The sequence below is a fragment of the Natator depressus genome, chromosome 9 (assembly GCF_965152275.1).
Source record: "Natator depressus isolate rNatDep1 chromosome 9, rNatDep2.hap1, whole genome shotgun sequence".
Lineage (NCBI taxonomy): Eukaryota > Metazoa > Chordata > Testudines > Cheloniidae > Natator > Natator depressus.
This window is the reverse complement of record NC_134242.1, coordinates 99,704,619-99,728,276: the sequence shown is the minus strand read 5'-3', so window position 1 is coordinate 99,728,276 and position 23,658 is coordinate 99,704,619. Positions and strand designations below refer to the sequence as shown.

Below are 23,658 nucleotides of genomic sequence, written 5' to 3'. Positions count from 1 at the left end.
TTCTCAAAGCTGTAAAATAGAAAAGAGTTTTAAGCAGACAACTTAAACGGGAAAACAAATTAGATTCGGCACACACCTCGCCTAAACTATTACTGTATTTGGATTTTGTATTACCGGTTTTTCTGCTCTTGTTGCAGTAGCTGAGCTGCTATTTTTCTCAAGTCAGTCACTTCTTTCAGCTCGTCGTCTTCCTCTGCCAACAGCTGTTCTTTCTGAAGCCTGAAAGATTAACTTAGCTGAAATGTTTGGTTTCCAGTAGGTTATGGAAAGGCATGCATGTTTGGGGGCTTGTTTTTTTAAGCAAATGATTGTGTTCCTTGATAGCAATTGGAAAAAAAACCTTCCTAAAAGTTGATCTGCCCAGCCACAGGTGCTTGTACCCACTATCGCAGAACTATGCTCTGGAAATACTGACTTCCAAAGGGATGTTTATGAAGGCCTACCTTTTTTCATCTCCCCACTCATCATTCCCTTCTATTTTCTGCGATTTCTCAGGGCGTTTTCCTCGTTCCTTATACAGAAAGAAAAAAATGAAGAGTTTAGACATTAATGACCAAGATGTGTCATCTAATTTTTTCTACTTATGAAGTTACCTTACCTTAACATAAGAGACAAATGGTTCCATTTGTACATCTCCTTGCTCAGGAATAGCTGCATCTTCTGTGTTAGGATCAATGTAATCATACACCTCCTGGTCTAGGGATGATTGATCAAGTTTGAAAAAAAGAAAATATTAAACAGTTCTCTCAACCTAACGTTATTCCTAAAAGGTACTTGTGACAGCCAAATATAACTAATACAGTGAGCTCTTGCTATATCTAGACAAAATTTTCATGAGACGGTTTTTTCATTATTGCATATTTGTTGATCTTGTATTTATAATTTTATTACAATGTTGTCTGAAGTGTAAATGCACAGATCTAATACACCATCATATAATCTTGTGCGATGCTTAACGGAAATTATCTGCACCTGAAACAGTGTGTTTCTGTGTACTAAAAAGACTAGGCATTACCTTTATGTGAGTCAAATTTACTTCCTATTAAATGATTGTCATTCCTTAAAGTCTGTTCCCTCGTCGATTCTGATACCTGAGAGTGAAGGCTAATTGTGTCGTCATCAGATGGCTGCAAAGAATAATCAGAATTAAAACATGACTGGCATATTAATTATTCAGTTTACTGATAAGCCACAGTGTCGTTAAAGAGCCTACTATGAGGGAAGATTTAGGTGAAACACTTATATGAATGCAAAGTGTGGTCAAGACATGTTTTGTTTCATCTGAAAGACAGTACTTTTTATTTACAGTGCCCTGCAGCAAAATTTTGGGGCCACTCGTCTCTTAACTGAGTAAAGCGTGCCACCTACAGAATCAACACTTTCTGAAGCACATAAATATTTCTCCACTCAACCAATTACCAAGCACAACCCCACTTAATTAAAGGAACTGTGATTCTGTCCATTAAGTTTGTGTGGCCACTTTACTTCTGATCAGTCTGACCTTTGACATAATCCTGAAATACTCCTCCACTTTACAATTTCTTACGAACAACCTTCAGATGAATTTGCAAGTACATTTTTTAACCTAGACTTAAATCTTCCCTTAGTCCCAGTTTTATAATTTTACCATATTCAGTTTTAGTACTACTGTTACTCAAACTGTAGTTGATTACACATAGATTCATACAACTACATAAGCAAGCTATTGGAAAAATAGGATAAATTCCCTTATAGTTTTTAAATGTTGCTGATAATATGTCTAACATGTCAACCAATAGTCCCCATTAATAAACAGCCAATGCAAAGAAAAATACATTACACCTCAGCTTATATTAATTAAAACAGAAATTATTAGAAAAACAAAAGCAACTCTCAAATTAATTAATTAAGATCAAAAAATGATCTTGTATTTTATATCTGAAAATGGCCAAACAAGCCACAACTGATTTGGTTCAATTTTAAAAAAGCTTGGAGTGGGGTGACAGAACACCATGCAACTAATTTGGGCTAAATATTCAGAGGGACGTATAAATAATTTAAATATTTAGTATCATCATTCTATGCTTTACAGCAAGTTTCACCAACAGAATTTGGTCCAATAAAAGATGACACCTCACCCACCTCGTCTCTCTCATATCCTGGGACCAACACAGCTACAACTACGCTGTTTACAGTAAGTTTGTCACACATTTTACTGAGTTCATTTAACTGCAGTATGTATCACATTAAAGCTTTCCCTAGTTATACAAAGCATATCTGAATGACAAAGAAATAAGCAATTTAGTGCAGCAAAATTATGCACAAGCTGAATGATAAACTGCTTCTGTAAATGAAGAAAAATACTGTCCTTTCAGCCCTCTTTTATCAACACAAAAATAAAAATATACAGTGAATAATAAAAACCCACTCACTTCAGTTGCAGACAGTCTTTTATCCCCATTATCACTGCCAATGCCAGAGTCAGGACCATGATTTTTATTGGGATAAAAGTCTTCCATACTATAACAAAGAGAAGGCATTGAACATAATATAAGACAAAATATCACTTTTCTAAATGGTAAGTGAAAGGAAGACACCATTTTCAAGATGTTTCCCACCCCTCTATGGTTGTTGGGACAAAGGGTTTCTTGGTTTTATTTTACACCCATCTGTGACACAAGACCCACTATAGAAATGTTTAGTGTGCTGAGAGGCTATTTTAAAGAAGGATATCAGATAGAAATTTTAAGACTGAGAAGATCAATTAGGTTATCTCGTCCAACTTCCCAAAAAATTCAGGAGTGTTTCCCTAAGTCCATTCAAGTGCTGTGTGAATTTCAAGTGCAATATTCTGCACTAACTCCCCTCCACGGACACTCATTCTACACTAAGAGTTCCTTCTCGCAGTTTGGCTTAATCCACTCTAAGTGCAGAATAAGAGTCCACATGGGAAGCTAGTTTAAAACAGCTATTCCAGGCTATTTCCCAGTGTAGACAAGCCCTTAGGTGTGGTATTCTGACTGGTATCCAGCCTACATTCACATTTGTACATTTTCATCCCATTATACTTTGTTAAGCCTCCCTGGATAACTAACTAGTTCTTCTCTTACAGAAGTTGTATGTTTCAGAGATCCCTGCCACAGCAAACAGCTCTTCTGTTTTATTCAGCACCAAAAGTCAACAAATACTGACACAGGTTGTGGATGAAATTTTAAGTATGTTGGCAAGGATAAAATCTTGTTCTGTAGGTAATACAGTTTTCTAAAACAAGACAGGTTAAAGACTGTTGATATCAGACAGTTCTGAAACAGTTAATAGAAGTATCTTAATTGAGAAAGTCCAGCTGTATACATTGCACTGTTTAGTTCATTTGGACTTTTCAGTTTGATTTCTCTTGTTTTTCTGAGACTTTATAAGGTATTGCTCAATTTAGAATTCCTTATAAATGTATACAGCTGGATCAATATTGGAAGGCAGGCTTTCCATCTAGCAATACAGTTCTATTTTGAGCAAGCTCAGAGGAATATAACTTCAATGCTCTACTGTACTATAGCAGTATGAAAAAGAAAAGCTGCTCATTTCAAAAAACAAATTCAAACCCATCTTTAGTCTAATTTCTGGTGTACCCTACTGCCGAAAATTTGACAAAGTACAATTACTATTTGCTTTGTAGCAAGAGATTAAAAGAATGAAGAGATATAATGTAATTGATATAATTCTTCTTTAAATCAGTTAATCAATTAACTTGTAATAATGATGCCTTAAAAGTAAATACAACTATTAACATTACATGACCTCACTGTGAGAGTAGTTCTCCATTATCCTAAACACTTATTTCATAGCAAACATTAAGTAGTTCTAAAGAAGAAAAGTAATACCTGTCTGTGAGTGGCTGGGATGGGATTCTTTTACACAGTGATGGAAGATCTAAGGAATCTGGTTTTTTATCTATTCGGAGGCATTCTTGAATACTGAGGAATTTAAATATGTGAACTTTACCCTTTAAACATATCTGTTAAACACATGAAAAAATTAATTTAGATGCATGATATATTTATATCATACACTTTCTGCATTTAAGAGTTATTTTTATTAACTTTCTACTATACAAGAATTTAGTCTTCCCACTCTCAAATGAAAAAAAAATAGAGAGTTTCAGTACTTTAGCAGTCAGGGCTGGAAAAAAAAAAAAATCAGATTGTCCAGAAGCCCAAGACAAGCAGACCTGCTCTTTAGGCACATAAAAGTGCCAGGTCTGCCTGCCTGCAGAGTAAGGACAGCAGAGAAGGCTGCCCACGGTCTGAATGACATCAGGCACAGAGACAAGGTGGGTGCTATGACGTGTCATATTGGACCAACTTCTCTTGGTGAGACACAAACTTTTGAGGTGTGTAAGCTCGAAAGCTTGTGTCTCTCACCAACAGAAGCTGGTCCAATAAGAGACATTACCTCAACCACTTTGTCACTCTAATATTCTAGGAGCAACATGGCTACAACAACACTGCATACATCAAACACAGAAGCATTTGAATACCAATCAGAGGGAAAGGTATCAGGGTGCCTGAAGCCGCAACAAAGGTAAATAAGACATCTCCGGGATCAGGGAGGAAAGGAGCTGAGTTTGGACATTTCTGATACATGCTGTATGAAACTTATAATACATATTATCAAACTAAGCCAGTATAAAGGTTATAAACAAACAAGATTAAACTCCAACATTAATTTTCTTATGTCAAAGATGTTTCTAATAAGTACAACTGTATTAAAGTAAATTTAATGATTACTTTCAAATTTCAATAAGGAGGAAAAAAGTACGATATAATACCCAGGTAAAGGTTGTGTACGTATCAGTAATTTAAGGTTTAAAAAAAAGTTACAGGAACGTAGTAATTATCTCCAAAACAAGCATCACAAGCCCAGGAATATCAGAATTAAACTTAAGAAATCCAAAAATGTTAAGGTATGGAAATGCAAAGGTATGGTTGTTTGGGTGCCTTTAATCTACCCTGTAATGATGTTATTCAATAACTAATACAGTTACCATGCAATTATGACTACTACATATTGTTTGTAGTTTCAGATTAGATTAAACTGATTTTTAAGACCATTTTTGGGGGTGGGCCTTGCTCATTATGTCTCTATAGGGCTGGGTTGAGGAAAAGATCAGCAACAGAAAGCAGATGGAAAGAACAAGCAGAAACATGGATGCAGAGAAAGAAAGATGGCTGTGTGTGGGAGAAAGGAGACTAACCCTAATAGTCACACCTACAATTTTTCTCCTGGGTTAAATCTTTGGATGTTCACGACAATTTATCAGACTACCACATAGTATAATCAACATCAGCCTGATTTTCGGGGGTATATTCATAGGTTTGTGGGTTTGTTTGTTTGTTTTTTAAAGGACAGAATGGACTACTACAATTATCTATTCTGGCCTCCACATTAACTAAGGTAAAGGGTGGGATGAATGATTAAACTATAAAATAATGTTTTGAGCAAAGGATTATGGGTCAAGAAATGCCCTTATATTTCCTTGTGCCACTGGCAGTTGGTTGGTAATTAACCTAACACATCTCACCCTTTCTTAAAATGCTGGGAAAGTTGAGAAAATGCAAGTTTTTTATACTAACCTGTGCCGGTGGCATCTGCATTGGATTGTTATCCAAAATTATTACTTGTAAATGACGTAATTTCCTGTAACAAATTGGGATCTCTGTAATTTTATTACAAGAAAAATCCAGCTTTACCAAGGGAAGGTCTCCCAATTCTGTTAAGGGGGAAAGAAAACAAAATCAGACATCCTAATATTTTGTGTAATTTACCTATTTCAACACGAGGATGGTGAGCAGCTTACCATCTGGCAACACATGGAGATTATTTCTTCTAATGTTCAATTCTCTAAGTGACTGAAGTTTTCCTATTTGCTGGGGAAGGACCTGAATCTCATTGCAGCTGATATCCTAAGTAAAAGATAATGAGTCAATGAGCTGAATAGCTTGACTGAAATTAAACAAAGGAAAAAATTTCAGTGAAAGCTATTACAAAAACACGTTTTAAAGAACAATATCCTCATTCCTTCCCCCTCCCCCTTTCTTACCAAATTGAGAGCTGCTATAACTCAGCTCTAAGGAGAGCCTTTCCAATCTGCAGCAATATTTGGTAGTGTGGGAGCCCAATCAAGGAGTCTAATCCAATGGACAAGGAAAGACCACCTTGAGATTTGCACTGGACCCAATCAAGAGATCTGGATTTGATTCCCAACTCTGTCTTTTGTGTGATTGCAGACAGCTCACCTACATTCTGTACCTCTGCAAAATGGTGATAACAACTTTTCTTCTTCCCTATGTTACACAATCACCTGAGACCACTGGATCTAAAATGATGAGCCTCTACTGTAACGGTTCCAAAACTGTGGGTTGAAACACCAAATGGGGTCACACCATCAGCAGAGGGGATGACGACAATCCCTAGTGTGTGGCAAATTCCATGTTGTGCCACACAGCGTAACCTTGCATATACAGTGTGCGCAAAGTCATGATGCATAGAGGACACCATTTCACTCTACAAAATGGCATCCTCTGCATAGCGTGACCTCATACACACCATACATACAAGGTCACACTTTGCAGACGGTGTCATTTTGTAGAGCAAAATGGCATCCTCCATGTGGCATGACTTCACACATACGGAGCATGCAAGGTCATGCGTGCAGAGGACACCATTTTGCTCTATAAAATGGCATCCTCCATGCTGTCTGTGGTCGCAGCAGGAAATACTTCATTAAGAAAGGGTTGTGCGAGCAAAAAGTTTGGGAACCTGATGCTCTACTGCCTCAGAAAAAATATATCAGCCTAGTCTCACAAAGACTACTGCAGACTCATTACACCTCAAAGTGGTTCAGCCACAGGGAATAAGCATGGTTTACACCTACTTCACACAGGTGTTGCAAGACTAAATTAATTAACGTTTGTTTAGGCATTCATGTAAGCGTGGGAAGGTACCTCTCAACAAGGTGGACAACACCATAAGGCATGTGGTGAAGAAGTGGATGTACCTTCCCCAGCTGGCCAGTAATGAACTGGTGGTCATTTTGCATAGGCAGGATGGTGCCAACATCCCTTGAATAGGTGATCTATGCCACACTGCGGTGATCACTCACGCATTCCGTCTTTTGACATACCAGGACGCTATGGTGAGGAGCATTGCAGCAAGTGCTGTGTGTGATGTCAGCAGGAAGCGAATAGCGAGGACCCCTTCCAGCCAAGATGTCGCCATGTACTTGAGTGGCTCCCTGGAAGGCCAATTTGGAACAGACTGGGGAGACTTTGCTTCACTTTAGACTTGTGCCCACAATGCTACACGACGGCTGCAGCAGCTTACTGGCTGCCTCTGGACATGGTATGAGGAACGTCAGGAGCTGGGAGTCCTGGTGCCACAGGACAAGAACATTGCGTACGCAGTCATTACTCTGACAGCAAGGACCATACTCAAGGAGGATACTGAAGGATGCCATCCATTGGCAGTAAGTAGAAAACCTGAGACGGAAGTCACATCAGGGCAAGGCTTTTGAGGTGACATGCAAGTGGGATGCCAGCAATCACTTCCTCCCCAGGGACAGCTTCACCTGATTTGACAACTGGAAATTCAGCAACAGGGCTTGGCTCAATTGCATCCCGCTGAACGGAGCCATTGGGACAATCGATGCAGAAAGTTTGGCTATTCTAACGAGACGTTATCCCACATCTTGTGCAGCTGCAAACCCAACTCTAAAACCTGCCAGCTATGCCACACCACTATCCAAGACCGCCTAGAGTCAAGGCCATCCTGCCAACCATGGGAAAGGTTGCCATGAACTCTGTTCCTGAAATGGAGAATCAACTGTGACTGAACATAGTCATTACTAATGAGGAACAGAAGGTGGTCGTCATGGTGGATGTCATAGTTCCTTTTGAGAACAGAACCCTGGCCTTTTGCGGTGCCAGAGCTCAAAAGCCGGAGAAATACACCCCCGTGGCTGATGCTTTGAGTGCCAGGGGTTACAAGGTTCAAGCACATTACTGACTGTGGGAGCCTGGGGCACCTGGGATCCTGGTAACAAGCGAGTGCTACTGGAATGTGGAATCGGTCAGCGCAGTGCCCGGCTAAAGTAGTGACTCATGGTGTCAGACACCATCAGGTGGTCAAGGGGCATTTATTTAGACTAGAATATATCACCAGACATTGGCAATACCAGGAGAAATGAGCTACAGTGCCAATGAGAAGCAAAGACAGGTAAGTAGCTGAAATTCTTCTCTGGTGGACTATATTTATTCATGGACAACCTACTTTAAAATTTCAATTATTGAGGGACAATCTACACTCATTACTATATTTTCCACAAGCTACTCTTAGTATAACTTTCCATGAGTGATGTATTTGAGTATTTGGATACGGATATTTAACATGTACTGTTAAATTTATTAACCCTAATTTGAGATATTGCAGATTATGTATTATATCCATTTTATGACTTTTTAAACCAAACTTGCTACTTTTGGATAATTTAACATTATACTTGGATGAACAGCAACTTCTTTATTAACCAGTGTTTTAGATAATTTCAGCATATGCTTTAATAAAATATGGAGAAGACCTAAAAACTTATTTCCAACCTGGCTGAACACTGGTTCAACAAGAGAGACCTATAGTTCCAGTTTTCCAGGTGGGATTCATGTGTGCAATGATAACACTTAGATGTCACACCCAATGCTACAGATGAAAAACTGGAGGTTGATTTTAAAGGGTAGGTCTTTAGAAATAAATCCAGCTTTTTTCTCCGTGCAGCTCCCCTGCTCAGGCGGTGGGACAGGTGAATCCACTCCTGCATACATGTGCCCATTCTTTCTCTTCTGCCTGCTTACTTTAGGACAGAATTCCTTCCCAACATCTCTCTCCAGCATCCATTTGGCTACTTGGGTTGCCTACCAGTTTTAAAAAGTTCATCGTGGATTGTTAAACTATTTTTAAGTGTACTGAAAACTGGTTAACAGTCTTCTATTTCAAGTCCATGGGGTAATTTAGGAAGGGTGATAAAAACATTCAAAAGTTACACTTCAGTTTTATTTGTAGCGACAAACGCTTTTTAATTTTCTAGATAATTATAACACAGAGTGGTGAAGTACATAAAATGAAAGGTTTTTGGTTTTTTTTAAAGGGACAAAAATAGAGCTAGGACGGTTTTTATAAATACTCCATCTCAATATTCGTGGTTGGCAACTGTTGCTTTGAGTCTTTAGAATAGAGAGCATGCCTACTTGACGGGCTAGAGAGCTCTAATGCAGATATCAAACAATAGTGGAAATGATTTAATTGGGGATCAGCACTGCTTTGAGCAGGGGGTTGGACTAGATGACCTCCTGAGGTCCCTTCTAACCCTGATATTCTATGATTCTACAGACATAAAGAGTATTTAAGCACCAGGATTAAAAATACCTTCATGTTGTGTACAGCTGGCAGTGTGCTTGAAAACCACTATAATAAAGGCAGCAGAGCAAAAACCCACATACGGGAGCTATATTTAATATTCAAGATTGCATTATACACCTTGTGGTGGATTTTTTATTTCTGGCAATATTTTACATGCGCATATACAGAGCACTGCAGGTCTAGATTTCTGTCAGGAAGTGATCCCATGGATCTGTAATTTTAAAAAGCCAGAATTTTCAAGTTCTACATATATACAGTATAAGAAAGAACATTTTAAACGTTGCAGAAGTGCCTAAAACAGTGTACACAATTATATTACTGAAGGCATTGAGTCTGAATTGCTACAGAAATGGGGGGCAGGCTGTTTGCAATGTGCAGTGAGATAAAAGTGCACCTCAACACTGACAAGTCACCACACATAGCCCAGGTCCTCATTGTTCTATCAAGTTATTATACAGCCATTAGTACACTCAGACTCCATTCTGGGTGAAACTGTAGACAGACTGCAAAAAACTAATCTTTACTTCATATAAGATTGCCTCCTCACATGCAATTAATTCTCACTTGGCTTTTGAAGATTAACTGTATGAAACCCCTGTAAAATCCCCAATAGTAAAAACATTTATCCCGTTTTCAACTGGTAAAGATGTCAGGGCTTTAAACAGTGAGTAAACACATTTTAAAAATATGAAAGAAACCTTGAAAATGTACTTTCAAATACACTAACTAGTTAATCGAAATGTAGTATTCTCAATTCCCCCCCCAATAAAAATGTTTCTTTACCCCCACAGAAGGTATAGTACATGAGAAAGAATAGGATAAATAATGGGCATTCATTTCACTAATATATTTCACAAAGGAAACTGAGTTAAATCTTTATTTCTGACTTTTCAAATGAAAAAGCTGGGACCTGGAATATGCTCATGTTTCATTACAGGTGTGAGTGTAATGTTCTAGACTTATCACAAAACTAAGCATACCTGTTACAGGTGAATACAGCAACAATTAAGTTAAAAGACCCAATTTCATTTTAAAGTAAGTGAGGCTACATTCCTTCATAATTTACTTGTTACTACATATTAAACTGAGAAACCATAGTCAATAAATAGAGGTTTCTCAGATTTGTCTTTCATGTCAATGTATTAAGAGAAAGTTTGATTACTTATATATGTCAGTGTTTAGTTATTCTAAATTGTTAATAACTTTGTAACTGTATTTTGAATGCTGCAATATACGGTCGAACACGGACCATGCAATAACTAAGTTGGCATTCTGCATCAATGATTCACATCCCCCTGGACCTAGAACTGTATAGGAGAGACTCCCACAACCTGGAGGGATTAGGCTCCAGGAGGTTCCTTCCCTTGTTCCCGCCACGTGGCCGTTGGGAAAAACTACAGTGGGGAATCAGTCAGACTCCAGCCAGTAGGAGCCAAAGTAGGGAGCTCTGGACATTTCTGGTAGGTCTACACTGAGTTTTGGAGCCCAAAAAACCAAGCCTCCCAGGCCAAATCAACAGATTACCCCTCTCCCCGAGGCTTCAGACCCCAAGCTCCAACCCAAGCCACAACTTCAAAGAGCTGTTTACACAGCTATTTTTGGAATGCTAGCATGAGCCCTGCTAGCTCAAGTCTGCCAAGAGAACTGCTCCCCTGGGCTTCCGAGCACTGTGTAAACATACAGTCAGAGAACTTCTCACAGTTTTGACTTGTCTTTCTTTGCCCTGTGCCAATCAGAACGGTTAGTGCCAATCCTCTCCATCCCATCCGCCCCTTACAGTCTATTCACCTCAGTTTAACTTCAGACTTTTCCCTCTTAAACTCTTCTCCCCTGCCCTGTCCCCCTCACTTCCCCTCCCCGTTAGCTTATCTTGTAAGTAATTCCCTCCCTCCACACCCACCAAAACAAATACAGGCAACATGACATTTGCTGCCCTCACATTGTTCACTCTGCTTTTGTCTCATATCCCCTTTCTCAACCAGATGGGTGTCTTTAAGCTCTTTACAGCAGGGACTGTCTTCTACTCTGTACAGTGCTTAGCACAATGGGGCCCCACTCTTAGTCAGCCCTTTGCACAACCAGAATAAACTACTAATAGTAGTAATATCAAATTATACTTTTCTTACAGCATTAATAAGTTATCTATACCACAATACACATAACAGTGGTGTACACAATTATACTCACCAACTCCATCAGGTCTCTTAACTTTCCAATTTCTTCTGGAATGGATACCAGCTTATTATTACTGACAACCAAAACTTTAAGTGGTAGGTCAAACAGGTATTTTGGCAATGTTGCTAAAAGATTTCGACTAAAAAGGGGAAAAAAAGATTAAATTAAAATAGTCTCTTGAAGCTTAATAGGAATTCTGAGAAAACATTCTCTCTGTTCCAATAGGTATTAAAGTACACAGCAATACCCCTCATTCAAATTTTAGCTGTGTTCCCCAGTATGAATCACTTACATGAAAAATTTCAGAGTAACAGCCGTGTTAGTCTGTATTCGTAAAAAGAAAAAGGAAAAGGAGTACTTGTGGCACCTTAGAGACTAACCAGTTTATTTGAGCATGAGCTTTCGTGAGCTACAGCTCACTTCATCGGATGCATAGCATATCGTGGAAACTGCAGAAGACATTATATACACACAGAGACCATGAAACAAAACTTCCTCCCACCCCACTGTCCTGCTGCTAACAGCTTATCTAAAGTGATCATCAAGTGATCATCAAGGAAGGCCATTTCCAGCACAAATCAAGGTTTTCTCACTCTTCCCCCCCCCCCACACACACACACACACACAGACACACATACAAACTCACTCTCCTGCTGGTAAGAGTGAGAAAACCTTGATTTGTGCTGGAAATGGCCTTCCTTGATGATCACTTTAGATAAGCTGTTAGCAGCAGGACAGTGGGGTGGGAGGAAGTTTTGTTTCATGGTCTCTGTGTGTATATAATGTCTTCTGCAGTTTCCACGATATGCTATGCATCCGATGAAGTGAGCTGTAGCTCACGAAAGCTCATGCTCAAATAAACTGGTTAGTCTCTAAGGTGCCACAAGTACTCCTTTTCCTTTTTCTTTTTACATGAAAAAGTCTGCCTTAACTAAATAAATTCCATGTCCCCATTCAATTTAAATAAAATAGCATTCAAGTGTAATAATTTAGTCTTCCCATAATATGATGTAAATCTAGGGAATAAGATGCAATTATAAAAACATTTCAACATCTTGCCATGTAGAAGTAATGTCAAGTGAAATGGACTCAAGATAGACAAGACAAAATAAGCAAACCCACTGAGTTGTAAATTGAATCTCTGGGCTTGTCTGCACTTGAAATGCTACAGCAGAACAGCTGCGCTTTAGTGTGTAGACTCTACCTAGGCTGATAGCAGGAGTTCTCCTGTCAGTATAGGTAACTCATCTCCTCGAGAGGCAGTATCGAGATTGATGGAAGACTGCCTACAAGTGAACTTAGGTTGCCTTAAACTATGTCGCTCTGGGGGTGTGAATTTTTCTCAGCCCTGAGCAACGTAACTGGATTGATCTAATTTTCTAGTGTAGACCAGACCTCTCTTAGGGCTCGTTTTCATTCCACCAGTACAGTCTAGTTACTCCACTCCAGCTAGCCTGGCTCAAGAGAATGACCGATCACACTGTGAAACATTCAAGCTATATAGTGATTTTGACAAGCAACACAGAGCGGGAATTGAGGGAACAGTTTTGGATAACCACAGGGAGACAGGTCCTGCAGGAGTGTCTGAAAGCAGCTGAGTCCTTCCTCCTCTTCACCAAGCAAGGATACTCCCCCAGAGAAGTAGAGCACATCATGAAATGGGCCACCCAAATACCCTGAGAACCTGCTTCAATACAGAATAAAACTCCTACTTCAATGAGCATTTGTTCTAGTCTTGTTTGAGGAGGTTTTTTCTGCATCTTTTATCCCCAGAAGCAGAAGAGAATTGTGCTTTCCAGCCCTTTGCACAGGAAAAGAAAAACAAACAGTGTAGGTCTCTCAGATGTCACTAGTGCTCTTAAAAACCTCCACAAAGCAGACCATTCTTACCCTGCAAATTTGCCAATGCATAACTTCCTAAATATTCCTTCCTGTTTCAAATTTGTTCCTGTATACTACACCTCCAAAAGCTTCTGACTAAACTTCACTTGAAGTCTGAGTAAAAAAAAAAAAAAAAAGACAGGACATGGGGGGGAAAAAGCATTGGAGCTTTCAAGACATGATTAACAATTATTTTTCCCGAGTCCTCTCTCTCTTTCTCTCAATCAAGTCACCTCAAACTTGACAAGAAAAAAAAATGACGGATGGTCACAAATCCCGTTGCAAAATGTATAGTGGAAGAGATTATTCCAGAATATCTTAGGTGATCAGGGACCAAAATTTGGGCATATTGTACAAAACATGTCTCAACTGCGCATGGGAAAGTTACAGTTTTCCATAATGCCCCATTCAATATATATGTATACCCATTACACTTTATAAGTCTTCCTGTAAAGCTGGTGTTTATTTCTTTTCCTTCGTCTCACAAGATCCCACTGTTTGCAGTAATGCAGTCACCTCTCTCACTACTCATTTGAGTGCTAAGTCTGTAGAGCCTTCTGAACAGAATAATCCAGCTTCTATAGCCTATTTCCAACCTTCATCGACACTTATCTGTATAGCACCAGAAACAAAGGAAACTTCCATTAGCTTCCCACATAGTTAGCTTCTACAATTTACTGTATGGAATACGGTAATACAGTCAACTCCTTCCCATGAAGGAAGAAGCAGGAGCTACTTGACCTACAACCAAAAGACAAAAACTATAGAACAACGTTTAACAAGCTGAGGAAAAGCGGGGAACAAATGTAATGAAGGTCCTGAGGATGATGAATGCCATCTTTCCTGATGGTCTATATATAATCCCTAGACATCAACAGGAAAAAACAGTTACTCACCTAATATTAAGATATGTTAACATCTGCAGATTTTTGATGGCTTCAGGAATGGATTTGATGCAGTTGTGATAGAAATTTAAAGTCTCAAGTGGTGCAAACAGCCAGACATCTGAAGGAATTTCAGTAAATCTGTTCTTTGAAAGATCTGAAACAAAAAAAAAGAAAAAGATTGTTTTCTAAAAAGTCAAAAATTTAAACCAAAATTGAAGAGATACACAAGGTAACTACTGTCCTTGCCATGTTCCTGCAAGATTAGGTGTTTGATGTTTATAAGTATTTTGGTTTTACTAGATGCTGCTGAGAAAAATCATAATGTAGATTTTGATAATTAAAACAAACAACAGACTAAAGCCTTCCAAAAATAAAAAATAGTGAAAGATACCATTAACATTGCATTTGATTATAAACTTATGCTATAAAAAGTACAAGAATCTAAAGTTATGCTATACCCTACTCCTATAAAGAAGTTAGAAATATTCATCACGATTTTAAATTGTAAATTTTTTCCTCAGTTCCATACATCTGTTTATTCCTCTAAATTTTTCACTTGCTAGGTGCAACAAGACAACTGGATAGACTGTTTCCCACTGGTACCACAGGTACATTAGAACCTAACGTTCTAAAGTTGTTTCAGGATATCTGCAAGAATAAAGCTAGGTGTGCAGAACTTATCCATTCACCCAGTTAAACAACATTATTTTAGCAGATTTCTCATGCCTTTCATCTCAAGAAAACACAACTGTCATGTCTTCCATCTAAGAAGTACTAATCAAACAGTTCAAAACAGAATAAAATCCACACACACACACACACAAGGATTATTTTAGTGGGCAGAAGAGGGGTGTAGTTTCCACCACATTCAAGTCGCCACGGTGATGTGTTCCAAATGATCGCTTGTATTTTGAAACTAAATGGTTGGAACAAATTTGAATACTACAGACTATACAAAAAAAGCTTCCATACCATAAAAAAGTTGCAACAATGACTTCATCAAGTCTACGTTCTCAAACCAAGTGACAGAATCAGTGCATGTCATCTTTGACAGGTGAGTTCACTGAGTAGTTTTAATACACATCCATTTAAAAGCGTGACATGAACCCTGAATTCCAGAGGTGATCAGTAAGCCTGCGATTTAGTCACAGAGGGCAGGGCAGTCACAAAATCCGTGACTTCCAAAGACCTCCGTGACTTCAGCCAGTGCCAGCTGGTAGCTGCAGAGTCCCCTGTTGCCTGTGGAAGCATGGAACTGCGGGGTACGCCCGCTGCTCCCAGGCGGGAATGGGGGGGGAAGACAACCCCTGCTGCTCCTGGCCACCCCAGGCAGCAAGGGGGGGACCCCCGCTGCCGGAGCTGCCAGAGGAGGGGCCCCTGAAGCTTCCAGCCCACGCCAGATGCCCAGGCTCCCCATTTTGTTATGTTTCAGAGTAACAGCCATGTTAGTCTGTATTCGTAAAAAGAAAAAAGAAAAGGAGTACTTGTGGCACCTTAGAGACTAACCAGTTTATTTGAGCATGAGCTTTCGTGAGCTACAGCTCACTTCATCGGATGCATAGCATATCGTGGAAACTGCAGAAGACATTATATACACACAGAGACCATGAAACAAAACTTCCTCCCACCCCACTGTCCTGCTGCTAACAGCTTATCTAAAGTGATCATCAAGGAGGGCCATTTCCAGCACAAATCCAGGTTTTCTCACCCTTCCCCCCCCCCCCCCCCCCACAGACACACATACAAACTCACTCTCCTGCTGGTAATAGCCCATCCCTCTTTGAAACCTCTCTTTATAATGCGCATGATAATCAAGGTGGGTCATTTCCAGCACTAATCCAGGTTTTCTCCCCCCCCCACCCCCACACACACCCCCCTCCAAAAACCACACACACAAACTCACTCTCCTGCTGGCAATAGCTCATCTTACAATGTGCACAGCAATAATCCAAGTTTAACCAGAACGTCTTGGGGGGGGGGGGGTTTGTAGGAAAAAAACAAGGGGAGATAGGCTACCTTGCATAATGACTTAGCCACTCCCAGTCTCTATTCAAGCCCAAATTAATAGTATCCAATTTGCAAATGAATTCCAATTCAGCAGTTTCTCGCTGGAGTCTGGATTTGAAGTTTTTTTGCTTTAAGATAGCGACCCTCATGTCTGTGATTGCGTGACCAGAGAGATTGAAGTGTTCTCCGACTGGGAGAAAGGCCAGTCCTTGCCTACAGACAGCCCCCCAGCCTGAGGCGAATGCTCACCAGCAACCACGTGCCGCACGGCAGGGCCACTGGCCCAGGGACCTATCCTTGCAGCGGAGCCCGTTGCCAACTGTGCCCACATATCTATTCAGGGGACACCATCACAGGGCCTAACAACATCAGCCACACTATCAGAGGCTCGTTCACCTGCACATCCACCAATGTGATATATGCCATCATGTGCCAGCAATGCCCCTCTGCCATGTACATTGGTCAAACTGGACAGTCTCTACGTAAAAGAATAAATGGACACAAATCAGATGTTAAGAATTATAACATTCATAAACCAGTCGGAGAACACTTCAATCTCTCTGGTCACGCAATCACAGACATGAGGGTCGCTATCTTAAAGCAAAAAAACTTCAAATCCAGACTCCAGCGAGAAACTGCTGAATTGGAATTCATTTGCAAATTGGATACTATTAATTTGGGCTTGAATAGAGACTGGGAGTGGCTAAGTCATTATGCAAGGTAGCCTATCTCCCCTTGTTTTTTTCCTACAAACCCCCCCCCCCCCAAGACGTTCTGGTTAAACTTGGATTATTGCTGTGCACATTGTAAGATGAGCTATTGCCAGCAGGAGAGTGAGTTTGTGTGTGTGGTTTTTGGAGGGGGGTGTGTGTGGGGGTGGGGGGGGAGAAAACCTGGATTAGTGCTGGAAATGACCCACCTTGATTATCATGCGCATTATAAAGAGAGGTTTCAAAGAGGGATGGGCTATTACCAGCAGGAGAGTGAGTTTGTATGTGTGTCTGTGGGGGGGGGGGGGGGGGGAGAAGGGTGAGAAAACCTGGATTTGTGCTGGAAATGGCCCTCATTGATGATCACTTTAGATAAGCTGTTACCAGCAGGAGAGTGGGGTGGGAGGAAGTTTTGTTTCATGGTCTCTGTGTGTATATAATGTCTTCTGCAGTTTCCACGATATGCTATGCATCCGATGAAGTGAGCTGTAGCTCACGAAAGCTCATGCTCAAATAAACTGGTTAGTCTCTAAGGTGCCATTTTGTTATGGATATTTTTAGTAAAGGTGAGGGACAGGTCACGGTTTCTGTGAATTTTTCATTATTGCCCGTGACCTGTCCGTGACCGTTACTAAAAATATCTGTGACAAAATCTTACCCGTACTGATCAGTTAACCACCAAAAGTTTTTAAAAAAAGGTGTTAAGATCCTTAGCACAATAGTATATATCACAAAGACAAGTGACTTCGCTTGGATAGATCAGTAACGCCCTTTGAGTCCTTTCTCACTATCATCTCAGTGATTTAATATCAAGCAAAACCATTCAGCTAATTAAGTTATGACAGGACAGTGGGTGGGCAAATGTCCACACAGAAGCACAGAAATGTCAGACTGGAATGGACCTCAACAGGTTGCTTAGTCCAGTCCCTGGCACTGAGGCAAGTCTAGGTATTATTCTAAGCTATTCCTGACAGGTATTTGTCTAACCTGTTCTTCATAACTTCCAACAACAGAGATTCCACATCCCTCCTAGGAAATTTGTTTCAGTGCTACACTTTCAATTACAAAGGTTTTCCTAAAGTCTAACCTAAATCTCCTTTGCTGCAATTTAAGACCATTACTTCTTGCCCTGTTCTCAGTGGAGGAGGAGAACAATTTAACACTCTTCTTTATAACAATCTTTTATGTACATGAAAACTGTATCACATCCCCCCCTCAGTCTTCTCTTTCCCAGACTAAACAAACTTAACTGCATGCATAAATGCATGATTTGCGTACAAAACTGCAGTAATGTCAAATTAGAAGTAGACAATGTAAGGATCTTGTTGCTCTCTATGAACATTTGGCTTTTTGTGCCAATTTTCAGTAAAGATCAAAGTAAAATCCTGGCCCCACTGACTTCAATGGCCAAGATCTCAGCCCAAGTTTTTAGAACAAAATAAGATCCCCTAACATTAGGGTTTAAATGAGGTGTGACAACCTTTATATAAAATTTTAAGTGTTAAAAAAGTAACTACCTATACAGTATCTTTTCGTTCATGAATAATTTTTTTCTTCAAGAAAACGGGAAGACTGGGGAAGAGTCAGGCCTATCTATTTCTTTATACATTTGCGTAAGGCTTTTTCTTCAGGGAGTGTGGCTGAACACTGTTCTTTACCTAAACTGACAAAATGAGGTTAACAGCTTCTTCTTCCAAAATAATCCATAACAATGAAAAGTAAAGTTACGTATGGGATTAATTCATTTGTCAATTATATTTAGACTTGGAAAAATTAGATTTTTAAATTGGTAAACATCATTTCACCAAACACAATGGACAAAAAAAATATTTCCACTGATGATGAAGTAAGGCAAAAGAAAGAAAAATGCTGCTTGAGAACACAGTAAAGTTTAAGGATATTTATTTTTATATTTTGACATGTGATGTTGACAATTTGTGTTTTAACTTTTTAAATCTCAATGTCTACGATCATTGAATAATTATATGTAGTATTACAGCACTATCATTCTTTAGCGTTATTACCACATAGGCATGATTTTTCCTCTTGCTGTTGAATAGGTCCATGAAAGATTTTCCATCGGTTATGCACCCCTTTCATCGTGTGGATAAAACATAAAAAATGCTTAAGAACAAACACTGATATCAGTCAAAATTATAAAAAAAATTATTAAAATCTAGTTCTGCCAATCCTACTTATATTGAATATAGATTAAGGGCACACAATCTAGATAGAATACAGAGATGCAAATGTTAACCAGTACCTTTCAATACTATCATTTGTGTGTTATGTACTGCAAACCAAGTTTTGAGAAAATTTGAGAATCTAAATTCAAATGTTTTGAAGTTACATAGTTTCCATAAAAATATGTACATTTGGGATTATATCTAAATTAATTTCTATATAGAGTTCTGAACTAAACTACAAAAAACCCTAATGTGCTAGCCTGACTGGTAATAGGTAAGCGTTTACTTTTTTCAGTCTTTGTGGTAATACTTGAGAAGGTTCTGAACCTACAACCAATCTACTAGAATTCTTTGAGGGGGTAAACAAGCATGTGGACCAAGGGGATCCAGTGGATATAGTGTACTTAGGTTTTCAGAAAGCCTTTGACAAGGTCTCTCACCAAAGGCTCTTACACAAAGTAAGCTGCCACGAGAGAAAAGGGAAGGTGCTCTCATGGATTGGTAACTGGTTGAAAGACAGGAAACAAGAAGGGGTATAAATGGTCAGTTTTCAGAATGGAGAGAGGTAAACAGTGGTGTCCCCCAGGGGTCTGTTCTGGGACCAGTCCTTTCAACATGTTCATAAATGATTTGGAAAAAGGGTTAAAACACTGAGGCGGCAAAATTTGCAGATGATACAAAATTACTAAAGATAGTTAAAACCCAGGCAGACTGCAAAGAGCTACAAAAGGATCTCTCAAAATTGGGTGACTGGACAACACAATGGCAGATAAAATTCAATGTTGATAAACGAAAAATAACGCACATTGGAAAGCATAATCCCAACTATACATATAAAATGATGGGATCTAAATTAGCTGTTACCATTCAAGAAAGATCTTGGAGTCGTTGTGGATAGTTCTCTGAAAACATCCACTCAATGTGCAGCGACAGTCAAAAAAGCGAACAGAATGCTGGTAATAATTAAGAAAGGGATAGATAACAGGACAGAAAATATCATATTGCCTCTATACAAATCCATGGTATGCCCACATCTTGAATACTGTGTGTGGATGTGGTCGCCCCATCGCAAAAAAGATATACTGGAACTGGAAAAGGTTCAGAAAAGGGCAACAAAAATGATGGAGGGGTATGGAACAGCTTCCATATGAGGAGAGATTAATAAGATTGGGACTTTTCATCTTGGAAAAGAGACGGCTAAGGGGAGATGTGATTGAGTCTATAAAATCATGATTTGTGTAGAGAAAGTAGATAAGGAAGTGTTTTTACTACTTCTCATAACACAAGAACTAGGGGTCATATAATGAAATTAATAGGCAGCAGGTTTAAAACAAATAAAAGGAAGTATTTCTTCACACAACACATAGTCAACCTGTGGAACTCCTTGCCAGAGGATGTTGTGAAGGCCAAGACCATAACAGGGTTCAAAAAAGAACTAGATAAATTCCTGGAGGATAGGTCCATCAATGGCTATTAGCCAGGATGGACAGGAATGGTGTCCCTAGCCTCTGGGGCACCGGGAACTGGCCACTGTCGGAAGACAAGATCCTGGGCTAGATGGACCCTTGGTCTGACCCAGTAGGGCCCTTCTTATGTTCTTATGTACAACACTTATGCATGTAAGCAACTTAACTTACACAGTTAGTACTACTGAAATCAATGGGGAAATTCAGGTAAGTAAAGTTACAAGTATTTATGCACCTAAGTAGGTGCAGGCCTTAAAGGCCTCGTCTACACTACAAAATTTTGTTGGCAAAAGTTATGCCACTTTAATTAAAACCAATGCTGCATGTCCACACTAGTTTCTTGTGTCGGCAGAGTGCATCCACACTAACAGCTCTTGCATCGACACAGAGCAATGCACTGTGGTAGCTATCCTACTGTGCAACTGGCCACAAGGTGCTTTGGGAAGGGTTAGGGTTTGCAATGCCTCATGGGACAGGTACAGCATCATATTATGCAGGTTTTTCAATCCCATCGTTCCAGGGCATCCTAGTAGATTGCCCACTGCTTTTTCAACTGAAGTGTGTTGTGGGGAGGGAGAGGAGATGGTGTGTCTCGGTGGGGAAGACAGCAGGCTGACCAACCTATCCTGAAGCATGGTGAGTGGGACACCCCACACATACTTAACCCCCGGCTCTGCTTGGCACAGCAGTCTCTCTCCAAGCTGCCCGCTCTGCCTGCGGTTCTGTGATTCCCTCCGAGTTCTCCCACAGTCTCCTCATTTGCCTGGAGCAGCATCCTCAGCATCTCTGTAGCTCTCGTGCAGAGGAATGTCAAAGCAGCACAGCAGTCGTCCCCCGTGCCCAACTCCCTGCCCTTGCAGCCGCAGTCTGCCCGCCTGCCGCTGTGTTCCTAGTGTAGGGCTGAACAGGAGCATTCCAAAGATTTGCTCTTTGTTCCCCAAACACAGCAGCACACTCAGCTGTCAGATACTTCCAGGAGCTTTGAAAGTGGAGGGGCGCAGTCTGCAGAGCAGCAGAGATCAAAACAGTGAGCAGAGCAGTCACAGCAGGCATTGTGGGATACTGGCGGAAGCCAGTTCTGGAGACAAAACAAACAGCAGTGTCTACGCTGACGGTCTGTCACTTTAACTTTGCTGCAAAAGGTTTTATGCCTCTCACTGAGGTGGTTTTATTTTGTCACCAAACCCGCATAATATGACAGCAATTTTGCCATCAAAAGTAGATTTGCAGTGCATACGCCTCCCCTATTTTGTTGGTAAAAGGCAACTTTTGCCGACAAATCTTTGTAGTGTAGGCAAGCCCTAAGGCTACATCTACATTTCACAACTTTTAGCAACACAGCTGTGCCGCTACAGCCGTGCGGCTAAAAGGCACGCAGCGTAGCCGCTGTTTGTCGGCAGGAGAAAGCTCTCCTGCCGACAAAGCACTGTTTACACCGGCTCTTTTCCTCGACAAAACTTGTGCCTTGTGGGGTATGTGGTTTTTTTTGTTGTTGTTTTTTTTTTTTTTTTTTTTTTTAACACTTCTGAATGACAAAAGTTGTGTCATTCACTTGCCAGTCGTAGACAAAGCCTAAGACTGTATTTCAGAGGGATAAGAGGAACGCTTATTTTTCTGCCTCACAGTGAATTGCTGTGATTTTTTGCTAGGTACTGTTACTATGTGGCTGCATGATAGGTAGTTCAATCACTTGCACCAATAATTCTAATAATTAAATGCTGTTGATATGCTGTAAATCTATCTTGCAATAATGAGCACCCACAGCTTATTACATATTATATGTCTTATATTCATGATTGTTTCTGAAAGTATTACCCGAAGTATTCAAATTAATCTACAAAAACTCTTAGCTCTGAGTGACTTCAAGGGACATTTTATGTGCGTGTATTAGAGACCTGGATTTGTCCCTTTATTCAAAACAAGTGTAGAAAGGTCTCAAAGATAATAGTTAAAACTGCTTTTCAAACTTATCCTAGATAAAGAGACTTGCTTTTGCAAGCAAAATGTTTTAGATAAAAAAAATTGCAAATTAAAGTGGTTTTATTACTGTAATTTAAAGGAATTAAAGCTAAACCTATATAATTAAGAAAGAATGCAGGTTGTCACCAAAACCCTAATTACCAAAATTTTCTGCTTCCAAGATGCTTTGATTTTTAAAAACAGTAGAAAATGGAAGATTTTCCCGATTTAAAAATGGGTTTCTGTAGCAAAGCTATTGAAAGTCTAGTAGAAAGAAAATCACTGATCTATTCAAATGTACAAGATAGTGACCCAGTCACTGGATTACAAAATTTTTTATTCCCCAGCCAACTATAATCCCTGTACATGCTGCATACTTTGCTTCAAATTGCATTCTTCCTTAGTTTTTTCACATGCAGGAGAACCTCAGAGTTACAAACACCAGAGTTACAAACTGACCAGTCAACCACACACCTCATTTGGAACTGGAAGTACGCAATCAGGCAGCAGCAGAGACCAAAAAAAGCTAAACAGTACAGTACTGTGTTAAATGTAAATTACTAAAAAAAGATTAGGGAAAGTTTAAAAAATATTTGAAAAGATAAGGAAACTGTTTCTGTGCTTATTTCATTTAAATTAAGATGGCTAAAAGCAGCATTCTTCTTCTGCATAGTACAGTTTCAAAGCTGTATTACCTCAATGTTTAGTTGCAAACTTTTGAATGAACAACCATAACATTTTGTTCAGAGTTACAAACAACATCTATTCCCAAGGTGTTCATAACTCTGAGGTTCTACTGTATACTTATGAAATAAACTTCAACCTTGAATTATCTCATAGTATCTCGGTGGGGAAATAATGCAGGAGTGGACAGGGCCCAGGAATCCTGATGAGAATCCAGAGTAAATCTTCTCCAGAAAGCGTTCATTACTGCCTGAAACCT

The 23,658-nt window shown here is 39.7% G+C and overlaps 1 protein-coding gene across 2 annotated transcripts in view; it reads right to left on the bottom strand.

Annotated features, from left to right (window-relative positions):
- The window catches only part of LRCH2 (leucine rich repeats and calponin homology domain containing 2), an 89,198-nt gene that overhangs the window by 45,780 nt on the left and 19,760 nt on the right, over positions 1–23,658 (bottom strand). For both annotated transcript variants that reach the window (XM_074962784.1, XM_074962783.1), the window contains exons 2-11: positions 14,397–14,541; positions 11,632–11,758; positions 5,834–5,939; positions 5,610–5,746; positions 3,858–3,991; positions 2,412–2,499; positions 1,016–1,127; positions 599–696; positions 444–511; positions 115–219 (exon numbers count right to left, since the gene is read on the bottom strand). In XM_074962784.1, coding sequence (XP_074818885.1) covers positions 115–219; positions 444–511; positions 599–696; positions 1,016–1,127; positions 2,412–2,499; positions 3,858–3,991; positions 5,610–5,746; positions 5,834–5,939; positions 11,632–11,758; positions 14,397–14,419 — 998 coding nt within the window. In that variant the 5' untranslated portion in view covers positions 14,420–14,541. The remainder of the gene's footprint in view (positions 1–114; positions 220–443; positions 512–598; positions 697–1,015; positions 1,128–2,411; positions 2,500–3,857; positions 3,992–5,609; positions 5,747–5,833; positions 5,940–11,631; positions 11,759–14,396; positions 14,542–23,658) is intronic.